Genomic DNA, 19,023 nt, shown 5'->3' on the forward strand with positions numbered 1-19,023 from the left:
AATATTACTAACAGCATCAAAGTTATTTTTATGTTTACTTAATAATATCAGTAAATCTAAAATTAGGGCACCATAAAGGTGTATATTTTTAGAATGATACTAAAAGGCCTTTTACTTGCTAAAATTTTATGAACTAGAAGGCATGTAGTAGATTGTGTAAAATATAATTTTTTTTTTTTTATCATGTTGGCCTTAGAAATTTGTCTATCAAATATGTTCAGTTTTAGTGAGCAAATGTCCAGCGGTGTAGCGAGTCTCTGTACAGAGATTCCTGATGTACACATGTTCAGATGCAATTAGCTCAGAAAAGCATCAGCCATCTACATTCCCTGCAGTTGTCATAGAAACATCTTATTATGAGTCACCATAATTCTATATTGTTAGGTTCACACTTCACTTCAGACCTGATGTTAGCAGGTGAAGCAGATGTCTTTTATTTCCTTGAAGCTTTATAGCATTTCCACTTAGCTCATCTCAAAAAACATATGATTCTGCAAACAGAAAGGGATAAATGATAAATTGGTTACATATTAATAAAATAGCAGCATCTGTGTGTGGTTGACAACTTACCAGCAGGAAGGCAGCAGCTAATAACAGCACTTTGGTGTTCAAATTCATTCCTTGAGGCACTAAGAGAGAAATAGATGTTTTTAATAGCCACTCTTTCAGCTGTTGCCACAAACTGAAAATAGTCACACTACAGTAAATAAGGATCTACACTTAGTTTGGTCTATGAGCAGACTAGGAACGCTGGACTATATAGTTGGTTTTAAAATGAGTCCATATTGACAAATATATATAATATATAGTGTGTGTGTTAAAAAATTATATTAAATTAAAAAAACAAATTTTTACTGTCACACTTGATCAATTTAATGCTTTTTGATCAATTTAAATGTTTTAAATTATTATTATTATTATTATTTTTTTTTTAAGAATGAATGAAAAAAATAGTTTGGCAATAATGCATTAAATTGATCAAAAGTGACAGTAAAATGTAGAATGTTACAAAAATGTATTTCTAATGTACTTCTTTTGAACTTTCTTTTCTATTAAATAATGCTGGAAAATTATATATATTTTTTTATTTAATAATTTATATAGATAGGTCACTTATTGTTATGTTCTTGTAGACCACTTGATATGAACGTGTATATTAATCTTACCATCCAGTCCAAAATACTCATGATCCATGTTACATTCCTCATTATATCCAGGCCACCTTTTCCATATGCGCCCAATATTCTCACCGATACTGGAAACCAGCTGATGCCCCCAATATATGAGAATAATTAGAACAGAGTATATTAGAACTGCATGTAAAAGGTGGGCGATACAAATGGCCTGCTGGAGGGTTTCTGACCTGCAGCTCCTGCTCAGAGAGGCAGCGAGTGTTGCAGCAGGAGCCCTGGATCCTCACGGCCGAGATGCCCTCGGAGTCACAGACCTCGAAATACGGCGTGAACATGCTCCACCTGATAAACAGCCACAGGGCTTACACATACACTCTTTTGGTTTAGGAAGATTGCATAAGAAGAGTTTTCTCTGAGCCTAGAGACTGTTCATTTGTGTGTGACTGATAAAATTTTAGCCTGATATGACCTGATGCTGAAAGGCTCGGTGTGTGACAACAAACAAACATGGCATGGTCTTTGTTCGTGGCTGTCCTGAGAAGGAGGTCATGTTGATGGTTTCATCTCAGAAAGTTCACCACATCTCTCCCTGTTCAATCTGAGAGAGATTACTGGAGGGTTTTTTTGTCTGGCGCAGTTAGTAAATACACAATGGTGACCTTATCTGACAGAATAGTTAACATCATGATGAAACACGATGTGGATGGCTCTGTCTTCATAATAGATTTACAGTACAGGAGATTACTTCATCCATTAGGCAACAGTTAGATCCAGTCAAATAATTTGATTGGACCAGGGCCATTAAACAGCAGTTAAATAAAATGAAAACCATAAAAACATTGTTTGTTTGTTTTTTTGTTTGTTTACTTTCAATAATAAAAAAATAAAAACCATCGTTTTTTAACATTGTTGTTCCTTGAAATAAAATAAAAGTTATACTGAAAAATAAATAAACAAACAAATAAATAAAATAAAAATAAACATTTAATTTTGGCTAGTTTCCAAGGTTCTCATTTTTATGTAGATTACCTTGATATAGTAAAATAACTAAAACTAAAACTGAAATAAAAAACGAATAAAAATATAGAGTCAAATAAACAAAAACTAAAAAAAGAAAAAAAAAAAACAATTACTAAAACTAATTACTAAAAAAAGACAACATTTCTAGTTTATTTAGTTTAACTTGATATACTAAAATAACTCAAACTAAAACCAAAATTAAAAAAAATAATAATAAAACCTATTTAGACATTTAAAAAAATGATTTATAATCATACATTTTATCATTAAAATAAAATGTTTTAACTAAAATTAAAATGAAAACAGAAAATAATTATAAAAAACTACTTCAAAATATAAAAAAACTATGAGAGTATTGTTTTGTAGCTAGTTCCCTAAGCAACAATTCTCTTTTAGTGAAATAAAAATAAAATTCTACGTATGTTTCAGGTAAACAAAAACTAATAAAAATGACAAAAACACACAACAAGCTTTAACTAAAATGAAAATGAAAAATGTAAGTAAACCTAACCTAAAAACTATAAACTAAACTTTAAAAACTAAATAAAAAATAAAATAAAAATATAATATAATATAATCATATTGTATTATAATTGATACTAAAATAACATGGGACCCAGACAAGTGCGCTGATATTTTTTTTATAACACTGGGATGTTTGCATATTCAAACTCCCTAAATGTAAAACCACAGTTAATTGTTTTACATGTCAATCAGATGACTGTTTCCTGTCTGAGTGGCTGATTCTAGCAGTGTGGATTAATATTCTAGCTGCATGAGACTGAGATCTGGTTTGCTGTTGATCTCTACCTTTGGTGAACTGTCCCAATTAGCTCTCTCTCTGGTGTATAGGCCCTTATTTCCATCAGGCAGCAGCCAAGCCAGCACATCTCTGCTCTCAGGGGCCTCTCAAACAGAAAGACGCACTCTGCGTGCTTATCAAAGCCTTGTAGTGAACAGGATCGAGCTGGACCGCAGCACTGCATACACATGCATGAGCTCTCTAACAGAGACAGGAACACAAAAAGAGGTTTTGTGACACAGTTGTGTTCAAAGTTTACATGTGGCTGCTTTGGTGTCTTTTACAATGTCATAGTACAATCATCTTAAAGACTGTTTCACAATATGACCATTTACAGAACGACAAACATCCTGTCTCTTATATTTACCTTCCACAGCCACAAAGAGCTGATCACTGCTTTCTGTGGAAATGCTGTATGTTCTGCGGGCTACACACTGAGGACCTGATGCATCACAGAAATACTGTATAAACCTTTAATAAACATTTTTGTATTTACACAAGAAATTATATAATGTATCTCAAACAAACTTCAAGCTATTCCACTAATCATAAATAAAAATATATTGAATTTAAAAATCAAAACAGTGATGTAAATATTTTTTGAATACTCATTTATATGTGACACTAAAAATTGTTAATATATACAATATTATTTAATACATTTTTAAAACCATTTTAATATGCTGATTTGGTGCTCAAGAAACATTTCTTATTATCAATATTAAAAATGATTGTGCTGCTTAATGCTTTTGTGGAAATATTTTTCTATTATTATTCTTTGAAGGACAGAAAAGAACAGAATTTATTTATTTAAAAAAATTATAAATGTCTTTACTGCCACTTTTGACACTGGTTTCAGGTCCCACCATAGCACAGAAACTGCACTTGTTAAAATTACAAATGACTTGCTTCTTGTGTCAGGCCAAGGCTGCATCTCATTGCTAGTTTTACTTGTTCTTAGTGATGCGTTCGACACTATAGATCATGACATACTCATAGATCAATTACAAAACTATATGGGTATTCAAGGGTAGGCTTTAAGATGGTTTAGATCCTACCTGTCCGATCGCTACCACTTTATTTATTTAAATGGGGAGTCATCTCAATTATCACCAGTAAATTATGGAGTGCCGCAAGGATCTGTCCTAAGTCCTCTGCTTTTTTCAATATACATGTTGCGACTTGGTAATATTATTAGAAAATACGGGATTAGTTTCCATTGTTATGCTGATGATACTCAACTATATGTCTCAACAAGACCAGATGAAACTTCTAAATTATCTAAGTTAAGAGAGTGATGATTTTTTTTAAACATCACCTTTAAAGGTGTTATTTTTAATAAAAAAAAATGTTCCTCATGAAAAATAGTCTAATCTACATTTATTTTATAGATGTTTTATTCACCTTGCAGTTCTGGTCTGGCAGTAATATGAAGTCTTGTGACTGTTCTCAGAACAGACAGTTTTCCCACTCTTTCATTGTCTGTCTCTTTCCAGCTAGGTCCTCCATCCTCTCCTCTTGTCCTGCCTGTATCCCGGAGCACAGGAGGGAGGTCCTGCGTGTCTGTAGTAGGTCTAATCTGCCTGTGGAAAGCTCTGAAGAGCATGTCAATATGTTTCTCCCTTTCCAGACCAAACGGAAGAGGCTGAGTGGTCACAGATGGGGAGGCCTGATTGGGAGAGAGAAAACAAAGGAGGTAAAAACATGGCATATGAAAGTCAAAGTACATTTTTGTCAAATGTCACTAAAATCAGTGTAAACTGACATGTGCAACCCATTTTATTTCTACAATATAATGTATTTTAATGTAAAACAGGATATTCAATGTGAAAAGTTATAGGGAGTGGTAAGAATGCAGCCAGACCAAATGTGAGTTTCCTAAAACACTTCCCATTCCACTGTAGCTTTCTGATAAATCTAGTAAATGATTAGATACTAGAATATTATCGGCAAACTGTTTATGTTCATCATTTGTAAGCCACTCCGAAATAAAAGTGTCTGCTATATGAGTGAATGTACATGTAATATCATGATCAAAAATGGCAAAGAATCATTTTTATACACTGTAAGACCAGAGTAAATGTCAATTTGACTGTAATAAAGTTTTTTTTAATACATGTCCCTTTGTGAAAAGCTTTTCATAACCAGAATTTCATATAACAATGTATGTATGCATTATATCCATAAAAATGAAAACAATAATATAAAAAGAATACAGAAAATGATCAATAAAAACATTATTCAAATGATTTAACTGTACTTAAGAAGATTATTTAATAATTATTTTTATGCATTGTTATTTATATATTATTTAATACCATTATTTAGACACTATTACATATGCTAATTATTTAAAATATATATTAAGATTAAGATTACTACACGTCAAAAAATAAATGCATTAATTAAGTTCATTTTTATTCTAATATTTTAATTAATTAAAAAATATATATACACATTTTTTTGGAAGCCATGAAAAAATAGCAACAATTTTGAGAAAAGGGGGAAATAATGATAATTGACAAATTACTTTTCTTTTCATTCCACTCTGGATTTTTTATTAATGTTTTTTATTTTTTAATCAAAAGGTTTGTGATTAAGCCATACTTTGTTGTATAACTATGCTAGACCTTAAAGGGATCATTTAACCAGAAATGAACATTCTTTCATCATTTACTCACCCTCATGTTATTCCAAACCTGTATCAGTTTCTTGTTCATGTTGATCACGAAAGAAGACATTTTGAAGAATGTTAGTAACCAAATGCATAATATGGAAAAACTACAATTGAAGTCAATGGCTACTAGCAGCTGTTTATTTACCAACATTCTTCAAAATATATTTTTTCGTGATCAACAGAAGAGTTTGGAACAACTTGAGGGTGAGTACACAATGACAGAATATTTGGGCGAACTATCCCTTTAACACCTTAACCAATACTAATTCAGCTGCTAAATAACAACAACAGTGTAAGAACATAATATCCTACCATTTGAGGTCCTGCGGTTTTAGGAGCTGCTGGGCAGGTGCAGTAGTGATGGGATAAGGGTTTCCTTTACTGAGAAACAGCTTCCAGACAAGCTTCAAATACTGTGTTAGTAGTTGTAATGCTACTCCTACAATGAACACCCCCCTCCTGCCCTGCTCTCTCCTTCCCGGATCTGGTCTTTGTCACACAGAAAAGTAGATAATAGATCCTCCTCAAGTTAGTGGGGGGTAGAGGAGTGACATTACCTAACCTGAAACAATTCACATGATTTCATGCAGAAGATCATCACTTACATGTGAGAGAAGGTTAAAGTTTTTATTTTCAGGAAAGCATCAACTGTTGAATCACCACACAGAATGAAAGCTGATAAAGACATTGACAAGCAAATAGCATGACCTTCATAATCATCAACATCTCATCAGATCTCAATTAAGCCAGTCTCAAATGGCTTCAGATCCAACCAACTCTCTTCTCTGGAGACCTTGGATCACTCTTGTTGGCCTGTAGCACTACTAAATTGAAGTGCTAAGCGCTCCTTTGCCATAGCATGAACAATCTGATGGCTTTTTGTCTCCAGAGCATCTTCAACAAAGTCCTCCAGACTTCTGCTGGAGTTTCTCTGAGTCTATCATTTAGTTTTACACTTGCGTTCAGCCTGTGATGTCTCCAGGTGTGATTTCAGGCAGGTATTTTTTGGGGTCTCCAGGGAAGGGCTGAGATGGTGCCTGGTTAAAATGTCCCATCAGGAAGATTGCGATGGTGCCCAGTATAAACAGCAGCGCCATGACGATGAAGCACATCCTGTCAATCACCCTGGCAACCAGAAACCATTCTTCATTTTCCTGCAGGGCGAGAAGAAATGATGACTGGAATTCAGACGTCAACACCAGTTTTTCTGGGATTGGAAGGTTAAACCCTAACACAAACATCTACTGTTCTTGTGTAAATGAGACAGACACATTCAGCCTCATGTTTGAAGAATTCTGGAAAAGTCACTCACACTTTGAAAGTCATTTTGGTGCTTGGCACTTTCCGCAATGTGTTTACAGGAAGACACACACTGCTGCACTTCTAGTGAAGCTGAAGCCAAACTGGATTCCAGATCCTGTGCTGTGTTCCCTCCCAGACCGTTTTCTGAGGTCAGACCACAAAAGAGTACATTTAAGGACAGGAACCACCGTATTAAATTGTTTTAGTTGTATTTAACATGAAACATTTTAATTAATAATATATTTTTTTATTAATACTATCTAAAAAAAAAATCTAAAAACAAGTATTTTAAATATATATTAAAATATATAATTTATAGTTTATTTAAAATTTAGAATTATTTAAAGGATATACAATTTTTTTAAATATTTTTAACAGAAATCTTTTATTCTGCATCAAAAAGAAAACAGTAAAAAATATATAGTAAAAAAAACAGTAATATGTTGAAATATTTGTACAATTTAAAATAAAAAAACACAGTTTTTGATTTTAATATATTTTAAGATATATATGTCATGGCAAATCTGAATTTTCAGCAGCCATAACTCTTTTTTTTCTCAATTTTGAAAACAATTGTGATTCTTAATATATTCTGTGGAAATTGTGATATAAATTTTAGAATGCAAAAGAAGAGCATTTATTTTAAATATTTGTTTTAAAATCTTTTCCAACCTTATAAATGTATTTTCTCTTACTTTTAATCAATTTTAATGCATTCTTTCGGAAACAAAAGTAATAATTTATTTCTAAAATAAATTAAATAAAAACCACAAACTTGTGAATTAAAGTTTAACTCACGTATTTTCTCTAAAGTGTTCTTCAGCAGCCCCTTTCTCTCCTTCAGTCGACTGAACATCAGCTCTGAGCGTGCTGTTCTGAACATGTATTCATCAGCCTTTGCTATTAATCCCAAAGAGCTACGTCTCCTGTGGCGAAGCGGGGTGCCGTTGCCCAGGGCAAACGTTTTAAAATCCCCTTCCTCCTGCTCAGGTGTACAGCGCTGCATCGTCATCCTCAGCAGACGAGGAAGGATGTTCAACAAGACCTGAGTAGCCCCAAAATGCAGGGAAAAGCGAGTATTTAATAATAACCTTTTCATTAAGTCATTTTGGATTGGACAAAAAGCATAAAGTAAAAAATGGTTAGATAATTCTGTTGTACCTTTCTGATGGTGTTGCTCATGGGGTGTGTATTTGGAGTTCGCAAAGAAACATTCAAAACCACCACAGAGTTCATTACAGTTATCGTGGTCACCGACATCACAAACATCAGATACCTGCCAAAAGAGCACAAATTTTTCCACAAAATGTGTGCTCGAAAAAAGTGTATGTAAACTGTTTTATCTTATGTTGCACATTGAATACAAGTCGTATCAGAAACTGCTGAAATGATTTAATGAGTGAACAAAAGCACAATCTCACTTTCCGATGAGAGGAACAGCTTGGGAAGTTTCTGGCACTTTCTTGGCAATAAGGAACAGGAAGACAGTCTGACCGAGCAGGATCGCAATGGTCATAGTACATTTCTGTCCTCCAGCTATTATAAACAAACAATTAGTTCAACATACTAATCACAAACATACTGATCAGAAACTGATTCATTTCATAACTAAATGACAGGTTAGGTTAAAGTGATTGTCTTACTGCAAAAGTTACAAATTCACTTCATTATGATTATCTTGATGCAAATTAGGTCATGTTTTTCATTGATAAAGACATTTATTCACAAGTTTCTCCTATTGTCCCTACTGGTCAATGGCTCTGGATGACATTACTAGCCACACAAAAATCCCTCTACATTTGTAAGAACTTGCTGAAATGGCAAGTCTATTGGACATCAGCCACGGTGACATTTGTTAACATTTGCTATGGAGCCTGACCTTTGGCCGGCAGGAAGTAGACGAGCAGCCCAAGGGATGAGAAGAGGACACAGGGCACAATGATATTGATGATGTAGAACAGCGGTTTCCTCTGGATGATGAGGAAGAAGATTATCTCCTGGTACTCCAAATCATCTGGGCTGTATCGCTTGTTCACGACCTTCTTAGCAGGGCGGTGCTTAATAATCCATTCCCCATTCTCTGACCAATCAGGGCACAGAGTAAAATGCATGTTAATGAACAATTATGATTATTAGTGCTGTTTGCTGAGAGAAGCATTAGCCTACTATACTCATCCTCAGGGTTAGGGATCTCACCACATTAAAGGGGTCATATGATGTTGCTAAAAAGAACATTATTTCGTGTATTTGGTGGAATGAAATGTGTTTATGCGGTTTAAGGTTAAAAAAAACCACATTATTTTCCACATACTGTACATTATTGTTTCTCCTCTATGCCCCGTCTTTCTGAAACGTGTCGATTTTTACAAAGCTCATCGGTCTGAAAAGCGAGGTGTGCTCTGATTGGCCAGCTATCCAGTGCATTGTGATTGGCCGAATACCTCAAGCGTGTGACGGAAATGTTACGCCCCTTACCATATTATTTCCTCAGCGACCAGCACGGATCAGGTCCGGGCATGACGAAGCGGATATCGTCCTCTTTTGGAAGGCCAAACAAAGTAGTTTCACTTTCACAACGAAACACACCGCGCCTTCATGACATGGCGGCAGCAGCAACAACAATACTACAGCGAGAATAAAAGTTACGCCTTCTTTCTTTGCGTGAACATTTGGGCGGTGTTATGCAAATCTTCCCACATCGTGATGTAGATATGTGGGGGCGTGTTAGAATGAGCCGTTTTAGGTAGGCGTAGTGGGCTTTGAACTTTTATAAAGAATATCTCTTTGGATTTGAGACTTTAGTCTTTGCAACTTTCCAGATCTTCTTTATGCACCAAGAGCTTGTAACACTCCAAAGAGAAAGGAAAAATTGAAATCGCATCATATGACCCCATTAAACTTTGGTAAACTGGTAGTGAGAAGAAAGAACATCCAGAATTCAGACATCAACACATTTTTATAAGGGAGTGAAAATTTTAAATTTACTTTTCTAAGTAGGCTAATTGTATTTGTTTGTATTGTACAATAAAATATACACACAAAAATCCTTACCACCTTGAGAACCTTAGCAACCACCTAAAACACCACAGTAAATGCATAGAAACAACTGTATGTACGTTTTTTTAACCTTGAAATATCAGTTTCATAATATTCTGAAGGTACACTGACTTCTAATGAGGCGAATAGTTTCTGTTTTATCTTCCACGCTCCCCCCGAATGTTTGTTCTAGTTTGGAGAGCGGGAAAATGGCGGATTGCTTTAGGGCAGCAACAAATGCACATGTACAGCTATCTACTGTAATTATGACAGTGATATATTTACTGAATTTACAGTAAAACATGTCAAGTCAAATTTATATAGCACTATCACAATACATATTGTTTCAAAGCAGCTTTACAGAAGATCATGATGTTAATGTTTATAAAATCTTAATATCTTGCCTTATGGTCACATAGCCAAAGACTATAGAATACCCAAGACGTGTCACTCCTATAGTTTTGAATGGGGAAATAGGCAACGCTCAATATGGCCGCTCAATCGCAGGAAACCCCGCCTTCTGAATGAAAGAGCCAATCACTAATCGGTAAAGTCAGCGCGTCACTCCAGCTGCCGTTAGAAGTTTTCTATAGCAGCTGCCCGGTTGCTATAGAAACAGTCAGCGTTCTGAGACGTGCTCTTAGGACTGCGCATGCCACTGGCTGATCTAGCCTGAAAAATAAGCTTTTTATAAGGCTATATGAGCAAAAGTAACAACATTTATGACACAGTTGTCAGATTTCTTTGGTGATTTCAAATATGAAATTTAATCGTAAGCTTAGTGAACAGTTTTGGAGAATTTGATGTTTCCCCATTCAAAGAGATAGGAGTTGCATGTGCATGCCCGAGAGGCGTTTCAAAGATGGCCGCCGAGTGACATGACTTGTCTTAAAAGGACTTTGACATAGCATAGAGCTGGGCCATTATATAGTTATCCTTTTTGTGATGATACAAGTAATCAAACTGTTGAAATATGCTATATTGTATATATCACCCTACACAAGTATATCCTACTTTACAGAAAGAACTGGGTGATACTAATAGGCTAGTTACATTTTGTGATCTGATAGCTGTTTGGCAAGTTGACTGTATGTTAACTAAGATTTGAAGGACTTTAATTTACAGCAGTTACGGTTTTACAATTCAAATAGCACCCAGCAACTATATTTTACTTTTTTTGTCTTTATGGTAAAAAAAAATTATAATAATGTGCTACTGGAAGTTTAGTACCAGTAAAAGCTTCTGGGTCAATCTCAATCCACTCCATGGTGATGTTGTCTTCGTTTGACAGCATCAGTTTAATTTCATTGGCATTGTACGTCTCAGACCTGCCAAAGCAAAAAGAGTGAAAGCCAGAATTGAACAAGAACACACTTTCCACCAGTCAACACTGTCAAGACAGATGGATCAGCCGTACCTGAACACCATGCTGCAGTTCTGCCAGTCAAAAGGGAAGTAGTTGACTTTGACGGCACAGGAGCTTTGGTAGATGGCAGGAGGCAACCAGACCACGCTACCATCTGGATCTATTAGAGCGTTAGTGTAGAGCGCCACCTCAAAACGCCCATCCACACTTCACAAACATAAAAAGGTTGGCCTGTTTTACAGGTCACATTTGATGGACTAAAATACTCAGATTTGCACATTTCAGACTAGTTATTTTCATAACTATAAACTACAACAAAGTTGAAGATACAGTGAGATGATGATTTTTACTGCAACTTTTTTTTTAGAGTTTAGTTTCTGCCTGTTGGGTAATCTGCATAATCAAATCGATCAATAATTTAGTCTCTCACTTGTTCTCCAAGCCGATGTCGGGCAGCCAGATAGCTTTAGAGGGAAGCCGCATACATGTGATGTTCTCATAGACCTCAAACCCTGTCCTGTTAGCCCAGCGGAGTCGATAATCATGCCATTTCTGGAAAGAAAGAGAGAACGAAAGGTATTTTGCTCTGAAATCACTATTTACATACACAGATGTGATTATTCCTACCATCTCAATCCATACGCAATTGGTGAGGGTCTCTTCTTTCTCATTCTGAACATGAAGAAAGGATGATAAACCATAGAGTCACATATTACACACATATTTACCTTGTGTATAAACACACATGCAGAGCTTTACCAGAGAAATGAGGTTTGTGAGGGTCATCTTGATCTTCACATCGATGATGTCACCATGGTTCTCCATAGGCCGTATGTTCTTGTTGTATCCCACCATTAGATCTCTGTGCAGAGATCCTTCTAGATTACAGATCACATCTGAAACACACAGCATACCACACACAGCATGTCAATCCAATTCTTCATTTTATTATTCATCAAAAAAGTTACAAATAAATAAATAAATACAAATTGTTCACTTAATTTAATTTAAATAAGGAAAACTTTTCCACAAAATTAGTAAAGATAATTTGAAAAAGAAAAAAAAAACTTAAAATTTGAAAATGTTTTATTGAACATCACTATGCACAACTACAACTTTGAGTGTTCACTGTAAAACGTATTACTGTGATTAGTTATCACAACTTTAGCACTAAGTAATAATTTGGTTTTATAAGTTATAAATTGTTTATGTGCTTGATTATTTATTTGATTAAGTTTAGTTTAAAATATCAAATCATGTGGGATTCAAAGAAGAGCACAGGAGCTTTGGTAGATGGCAGGAGGCAACCAGACCACGCTACCATCTGGATCTATTAGAGCGTTAGTGTAGAGCGCCACCTCAAAACGCCCATCCACACTTCACAAACATAAAAAGGTTGGCCTGTTTTACAGGTCACATTTGATGGACTAAAATACTCAGATTTGCACATTTCAGACTAGTTTTTTTCATAACTATAAACTACAACAAAGTTGAAGATACAGTGAGATGATGATTTTTACTGCAACTTTTTTTTTAGAGTTTAGTTTCTGCCTGTTGGGTAATCTGCATAATCAAATCGATCAATAATTTAGTCTCTCACTTGTTCTCCAAGCCGATGTCGGGCAGCCAGATAGCTTTAGAGGGAAGCCGCATACATGTGATGTTCTCATAGACCTCAAACCCTGTCCTGTTAGCCCAGCGGAGTCGATAATCATGCCATTTCTGGAAAGAAAGAGAGAACGAAAGGTATTTTGCTCTGAAATCACTATTTACATACACAGATGTGATTATTCCTACCATCTCAATCCATACGCAATTGGTGAGGGTCTCTTCTTTCTCATTCTGAACATGAAGAAAGGATGATAAACCATAGAGTCACATATTACACACATATTTACCTTGTGTATAAACACACATGCAGAGCTTTACCAGAGAAATGAGGTTTGTGAGGGTCATCTTGATCTTCACATCGATGATGTCACCATGGTTCTCCATAGGCCGTATGTTCTTGTTGTATCCCACCATTAGATCTCTGTGCAGAGATCCTTCTAGATTACAGATCACATCTGAAACACACAGCATACCATGTCAATCCAATTCTTCATTTTATTATTCATCAAAAAAGTTACAAATAAATAAATAAATACAAATTGTTCACTTAATTTAATTTAAATAAGGAAAACTTTTCCACAAAATTAGTAAAGATAATTTGAAAAAGAAAAAAAAAACTTAAAATTTGAAAATGTTTTATTGAACATCACTATGCACAACTACAACTTTGAGTGTTCACTGTAAAACGTATTACTGTGATTAGTTATCACAACTTTAGCACTAAGTAATAATTTGGTTTTATAAGTTATAAATTGTTTATGTGCTTGATTATTTATTTGATTAAGTTTAGTTTAAAATATCAAATCATGTGGGATTCAAAGAAGATAATGAAACAATTTCAAGCAAAATAGTTCACATTTCATAATATTTCATATTAAGATTGTAAGGTAAATTACAAAACACAAGATGTGTTTTTCATTTGGATAAAATATGAAAATGTCATAAATGCTCTAAATGTTCTTAGATTAGGTTAAAATCATTGCAAGTAATTTATTACCATAAGATTGAAGTTAGTTCTGGGAAAAGTGCAGTTTGTGGATTTTCCAGTGTGTGGATTTTCTTCATTTAATTTCAAGTTTTCTGTTTTGATCCTGTGCCTGTTGGAGATGTTTTGGATGTTTGCATTTCCACCCTCTTCTAATATGTAATGTAATTACATTAATTTATGTATTAAGTGTAACTTATGTCTAAATACCAATTAGGTCCACTGTATTGAATCCTAGGGTTCAACATTTTGTGCTATGAGTTTTTTTTTGTTTGTTTGTTTTTCCAAATTCGTTTCAGAATCGTCTTCTTGCTGACCTTTAGTCTTGATCTGAGTACACATATATTACATCTTTACAGTTAAAAAAGTATTTTTATTGCTAAAGCAGATATATGTTTATAGACATGGTAAGCTTTTACTGTATGTAATACTCGTGCAAATCAGCAAGGATTTAACACCCTATTTAACACCCTGTTTGACAGTTTAGCATGCGGACACGCCATTCTCTAACTTTAACACTTCATAAAGACAATGTGTGAACATGTAAAGTCCAGTGGTGCCATAAAGGATTTGTCCGCCAGAATTTCTTTTCAGTTTGCTTTCTACAACATATTGTTTATGACAGTCTGCATGTGTTGAACTGAATTAGTTCACTCAATAGCTGGATTTCTAAAGAAAGTGTTGAACAAACCCATGGTGACCCACTAAAAACTTCACAAATTTATAATCCATGTGAATTTTGTGTATCACAAACCCTCAGAACTCAGAGAAACATATTGTATTACCTGAGAATAAGAATGATAGAAGCATCCATAACCAGATGGTTTTTGTAGAAGAGATTGGATCCATGTCTAATATCCTCAGAGCAGCATTAGTGAAGGGCTCTCCAGCACCTCAGTCAGTGTGTGTGTGTGTGTGTGTGTGTGTGTGTGTATGTGTGAGGGAAACACAGTTGTTTAGGAATGGGAAGGGTTCCGGGAAAAATAGGTGTGGTTCCAAACTTGAATCCTCATTGTTATTTTCAGAATACCCACACAGTCTGTACCCATACAGTTCCTCACATTGTCAGCTGTCACTGTACACACATGCACACACACACACACATACTTGTTTGTTTTTTGTGAATTTTGGGGACATCACATAGGCGTAATGGTTTTTATACTGTACAGACCGTATATTCTATCGCCCTACACCAACCCTACCCCTAAACCTCCCCCTTACAGGAAGCTTTGTGCTATTTCAGATTTTCAATATACTCCATTCTGTGTGATTTATAAGCGTTTTGTACTGTACAGACCGTATATTCTATTGCCCTACACCAACCCTACCCCTAAACCTACCCCTTACAGGAAACTTTGTGCTATTTCAGATTTTCAATACACTCCATTCTGTGTGATTTATAAGCGTTTTGAAAAGTGGGGACATGGGGTAATGTCCTGAAAAGTCACCTTCTCCTTGTAATACCTATGTCATTATACAAATTTATGTCCTCATTTGTCACAAAAACGCACACACACACACACACACACACGTTTGTTTTTTGTGAATTTTGGGGACATTCTATAGGCGTAATGGTTTTTATACTGTACAAACTGTATGTGCTATTGCCCTACACCAACCCCACCCCTTACAGGAAACTTTGTGCATTTTTACTTTCTCAAAAAAACTCACTCTGTATGATTTATAAGCATTTTGAAAAATGGGGACATGGGGTAATGTCCTCATAAATCACCTTCTCCTTGTAATGCCTATGTCATACCCATGTCATTATACAAATTTGTGTCCTCATGTTAAAAAAACATGCGTGTGCACACACACACACACCGAAGACCTCAAAACGAAGTCACAGGAACTAGTTGTATTCTCTCTGTCTGTTTCTCTCTGATGTAAAGCAGAAAGATTACAGGTTACAGTATTTCCCACAAGTCAGTGCACAGCTGGTGTCCCAGGCATGATTTGTGGAAGGACGCGTGTCATCAGCTGACATATGTTCATATCTGTCTAACGATTGTCGTCTGGGGAGACAGACAGGGTCATAACACCATAAATTCCTTCATTTACAAATTGGGAAATTGGCTTTGCTTCCAATTTTGAGGTGTTCAGTGAAGATTTCATGCATGTTTTATGCATGAATAGACAGTTTTCTGGAATGATCTGTGAGCTGTACTGTGGGTCAACGGGTGCTAATGGAGATCACATCCTCTAGTGTATTATTTTAAACCTACTGGCATCTCTGAGGCATACATTTATGACAGCTGCACTTAGTCAGCTATGTTTTAAGATGTCTTGGAGATAAATCAAATGAGAAACATGGATGACATTTTAAAACTGAGGTTTGGAGTCATTTAATAATTCGCTCAGCTGATTTGTTAAAAACAGATTTATTAAAAAATAAACATATACTGTACAGTAACTGTCTTTATGAAAAAGTCATTCAATCATTCACTATTTGGAGAAAATGTTGTTTCTGCTTTGGATGTTTTTGGAACATTTCCAGTTAGTGGAACAAAAAAGTAACTAATATTCTAAAAAGTAAGTCACTCAAAATAATTTTTACAGAACTTGTACAACAGCAATTTCAAGCATACGGGTTGAAAATCGGAATGGATATTATTGCCTCATAAGCTGGTTCACCTGTGTCTGGTGTAAATGAACATTTCAAAAACAAATAAATAAATATAAAAGCAGACAGACAGACTAATGTAACGAATCAGTCCACTGAAGACATGAACAGACTTGGCTTGACATGAACAGACTTGACGAGGCATAAACAGACTAGACTCACCGACAGCGGCTTACAACATCAATACACGACGAGGCACAATGGGAACATGATGGCTACTTATAACAGACAAGGAGGGTCACATGACATGAACAAACCAATAGGAAACAAGACACATGACTAAGACAACCAATCAGAACATGACACAGACAAGGGAATCACATGACTAGACAATAACCAAATGAGAGCATGACACATACACAAGGCAGAGAGACATGAGGCAAGGGAAGCATGACACTAACAGCAGGAATCAAACTACAAAATAAAAGACATGAAAACATGAACAAGACAAAACCCAAACACCACATTACAACTAACCAATGAATGCATGATGGGGATTGATGGATGGATGCTTTATTCGACATCCTTTGATTAAACTATTAATTTAATGTGTAAAGCTGTCTGAATAATTGTAACAACGGATCATAATATCTGATCATAGACAGAGTGTTCAGAAATATCATGTGTTGCCACCCTGGACCATTACAGCCCTTCACCATTGAGTGTTGGGGTTCATTTTTAACACTTTGGAATTTTGGAATGACGGATTCTAGACTGGTTGTTTGTTTGAGGATCAGAGATGCAGGGCTTATTAATACAAAATCTTTCCATATAATTCCATTTGAATAGACTAGAATAAAATCCTTGCACTATCTGATAGCTATCTGATAGTGTTGAATGAGATTTGCAAGAGATGGATTCAAATGGAATTCTAAACTAGAGTGTGAGAGGAGCAAGTTCATCCAATCCTGTCAATCATTACGCAAGAATATATGAACAGCTGTTTGCATCACTTCTGTGACAGTTCTTCTGGCATCCACTACCCCATCTCATGCATTATTTCTATCCATTCAGAAGTACAGGAGGGCCCAAACTGATCCCGAAACACACTCAAGGATTATATAAACATGTCAACCTCTGCAACTACAGTTGATTGGCACTGAAAGTGAATTTACATTGCTCTGAAGAAACCACTTAAGAATGCTTTTTAAAGGTGGAACAGACAATGAGCTGCAACTGTCAACGATCAAGTATTAATGCAGCATGTCATTTCTCAGTGTTCCTTTAGGATCCTCCAGAATCTTTAGTGCTCATTCTGAAGCCCAGAAGATTGTCATCAGCTCCAAATAAAGAATCAGAATGACGTTTTAATGTAGGGACACCTGTCGTGGAACAGCCCAAGCACAGTTCCCATATACTAAAACACCTCAGACATTAAATCTGAGCCAACAAAAAAAGCCCCCTGAGTTTTCCAGCACTGTTTCCTGCTGACAGAGATGTTCAGCTGCCATGAACTGATATGATCATAGCAAGTGCAGTTTCAGTGGAGGTAAACAAGCCTTTAAATAAGGTGATTTCTCGCAACAATTACTTCCTTTTCCCATAAATCTGAAATAGAAATGTTATATGAGAGTAAGCGGTAGTGCAAGGATAAATATGAGTAGAAATGAAAAGAATGGGTTGACAAATACAACAGGAATTAAAGATTAGAATGGTGTGAAATACACGCCTGGAAAAAGGAGAAAGAGAAAAATGAAAAGGGGAAAGGAGGAGAAGGGGAAGGAGCAAACAGGAGAAAAGAAGGAATAAAGGGGGAAAAGAAAAAGAAAGGAAGAGGGAGGTTAAAATGAAAGTGAATTGCTCAATTTAATTAAAAAAATATATTGTAGCTCATACTGTATACTACAATGCCATTTTTTTCAGAAAAATTGAAATAATTACTACTATATTATAATACATTCAATTTCTGGCTATATTAATCATTGTACTTATACACATTATTATACCAATGTACTGTTCATATACTTTATTTATATATATGTGTGTGTGTGTGTATACAGTATATATATATATACAAACCCGATTCCAAAAAAGTTGGGACACTGTACAAATTGTGAATAAAAACAGAATGCAATGATGTGGAAGTTTCAAATTTCAATATTTTATTCAGAATACAACAGATGACACATCAAATGTTTAAACTGAGAAAATGTATCATTTTAAGGGAAAAATAAGTTGATTTTAAATTTCATGGCATCAACACATCTCAAAAAAGTTGGGACAAGGCCATGTTTACCACTGTGTGGCATCCCCTCTTCTTTTTATAACAGTCTGCAAACATCTGGGGACTGAGGAGACAAGTTGCTCAAGTTTAGGAATAGGAATGTTGTCCCATTCTTGTCTAATACAGGCTTCTAGTTGCTCAACTGTCTTAGGTCTTCTTTGTCGCATCTTCCTCTTTATGATGCACCAAATGTTTTCTATGGGTGAAAGATCTGGACTGCAGGCTGCCCATTTCAGTACCCGGA

The 19,023-nt window shown here is 35.3% G+C and overlaps 2 protein-coding genes across 3 annotated transcripts; both read right to left on the reverse strand.

Annotated features, from left to right (window-relative positions):
• Positions 1-155: 155 nt before the first annotated feature.
• Positions 156-6,116, reverse strand: LOC107600057 (phospholipid scramblase family member 5-like). Its single transcript, XM_016291823.1, has 8 exons — positions 5,945-6,116; positions 4,360-4,624; positions 3,323-3,397; positions 2,964-3,156; positions 1,364-1,475; positions 1,167-1,266; positions 571-629; positions 156-491 (listed from the first exon to the last, which is right to left on the reverse strand). The coding sequence occupies exons 1-8, from the start codon at positions 5,945-5,947 to the stop codon at positions 465-467; spliced, it is 834 nt and encodes a 277-aa protein (XP_016147309.1). The 5' UTR covers positions 5,948-6,116; the 3' UTR covers positions 156-464.
• Positions 6,117-6,247: 131 nt separating this feature from the next.
• Positions 6,248-14,827, reverse strand: LOC107600056 (acetylcholine receptor subunit gamma-like). Of its 2 annotated transcripts, XM_016291822.1 has the most exons (12): positions 14,718-14,827; positions 13,266-13,402; positions 13,134-13,178; positions 12,937-13,058; positions 11,388-11,543; positions 11,201-11,298; positions 8,814-9,014; positions 8,356-8,470; positions 8,096-8,210; positions 7,733-7,979; positions 6,945-7,078; positions 6,248-6,786 (listed from the first exon to the last, which is right to left on the reverse strand). In XM_016291822.1, exons 1-12 carry the CDS (start codon positions 14,779-14,781, stop codon positions 6,595-6,597), a joined length of 1,626 nt encoding a protein of 541 aa, XP_016147308.1. In that variant the 5' UTR covers positions 14,782-14,827; the 3' UTR covers positions 6,248-6,594. The 2 variants fall into 2 exon arrangements, with proteins under 2 accessions (XP_016147308.1, XP_016147307.1); XM_016291821.1 differs by lacking the exons at positions 12,937-13,058; positions 13,134-13,178; positions 13,266-13,402; positions 14,718-14,827 and adding exons at positions 11,767-11,888; positions 11,964-12,008; positions 12,096-12,230 and having other exon boundaries at positions 6,249-6,786.
• Positions 14,828-19,023: the final 4,196 nt, after the last annotated feature.

Source organism: Sinocyclocheilus grahami, unplaced genomic scaffold, assembly GCF_001515645.1.
Source record: "Sinocyclocheilus grahami isolate Dianchi unplaced genomic scaffold, SAMN03320097.WGS_v1.1 scaffold277.1, whole genome shotgun sequence".
Lineage (NCBI taxonomy): Eukaryota > Metazoa > Chordata > Actinopteri > Cypriniformes > Cyprinidae > Sinocyclocheilus > Sinocyclocheilus grahami.

What these genes read in the sequence shown, in the direction of transcription:
- LOC107600056 (XM_016291822.1), bottom strand. Translation starts at nt 14,781, where the DNA reads ATGGATCCAATCTCTTCTACAAAAACCATCTGGTTATGGATGCTTCTA. An exon ending in TCTATCATTCTTATTCTCAG is followed by an intron (nt 13,403 to 14,717) that starts GTAATACAATAT and finishes TGTGTGTTTCAG; the next exon opens with ATGTGATCTGTAATCTAGAA. An exon ending in GACATCGGCTTGGAGAACAA is followed by an intron (nt 11,544 to 12,936) that starts GTGAGAGACTAA and finishes ATGTTTGTGAAG; the next exon opens with TGTGGATGGGCGTTTTGAGG.
- LOC107600057 (XM_016291823.1), bottom strand. An exon ending in GCTCTTTGTGGCTGTGGAAG is followed by an intron (nt 3,157 to 3,322) that starts GTAAATATAAGA and finishes TGTCTCTGTTAG; the next exon opens with AGAGCTCATGCATGTGTATG. An exon ending in TGAGTATTTTGGACTGGATG is followed by an intron (nt 630 to 1,166) that starts GTAAGATTAATA and finishes TTTCTCTCTTAG; the next exon opens with TGCCTCAAGGAATGAATTTG.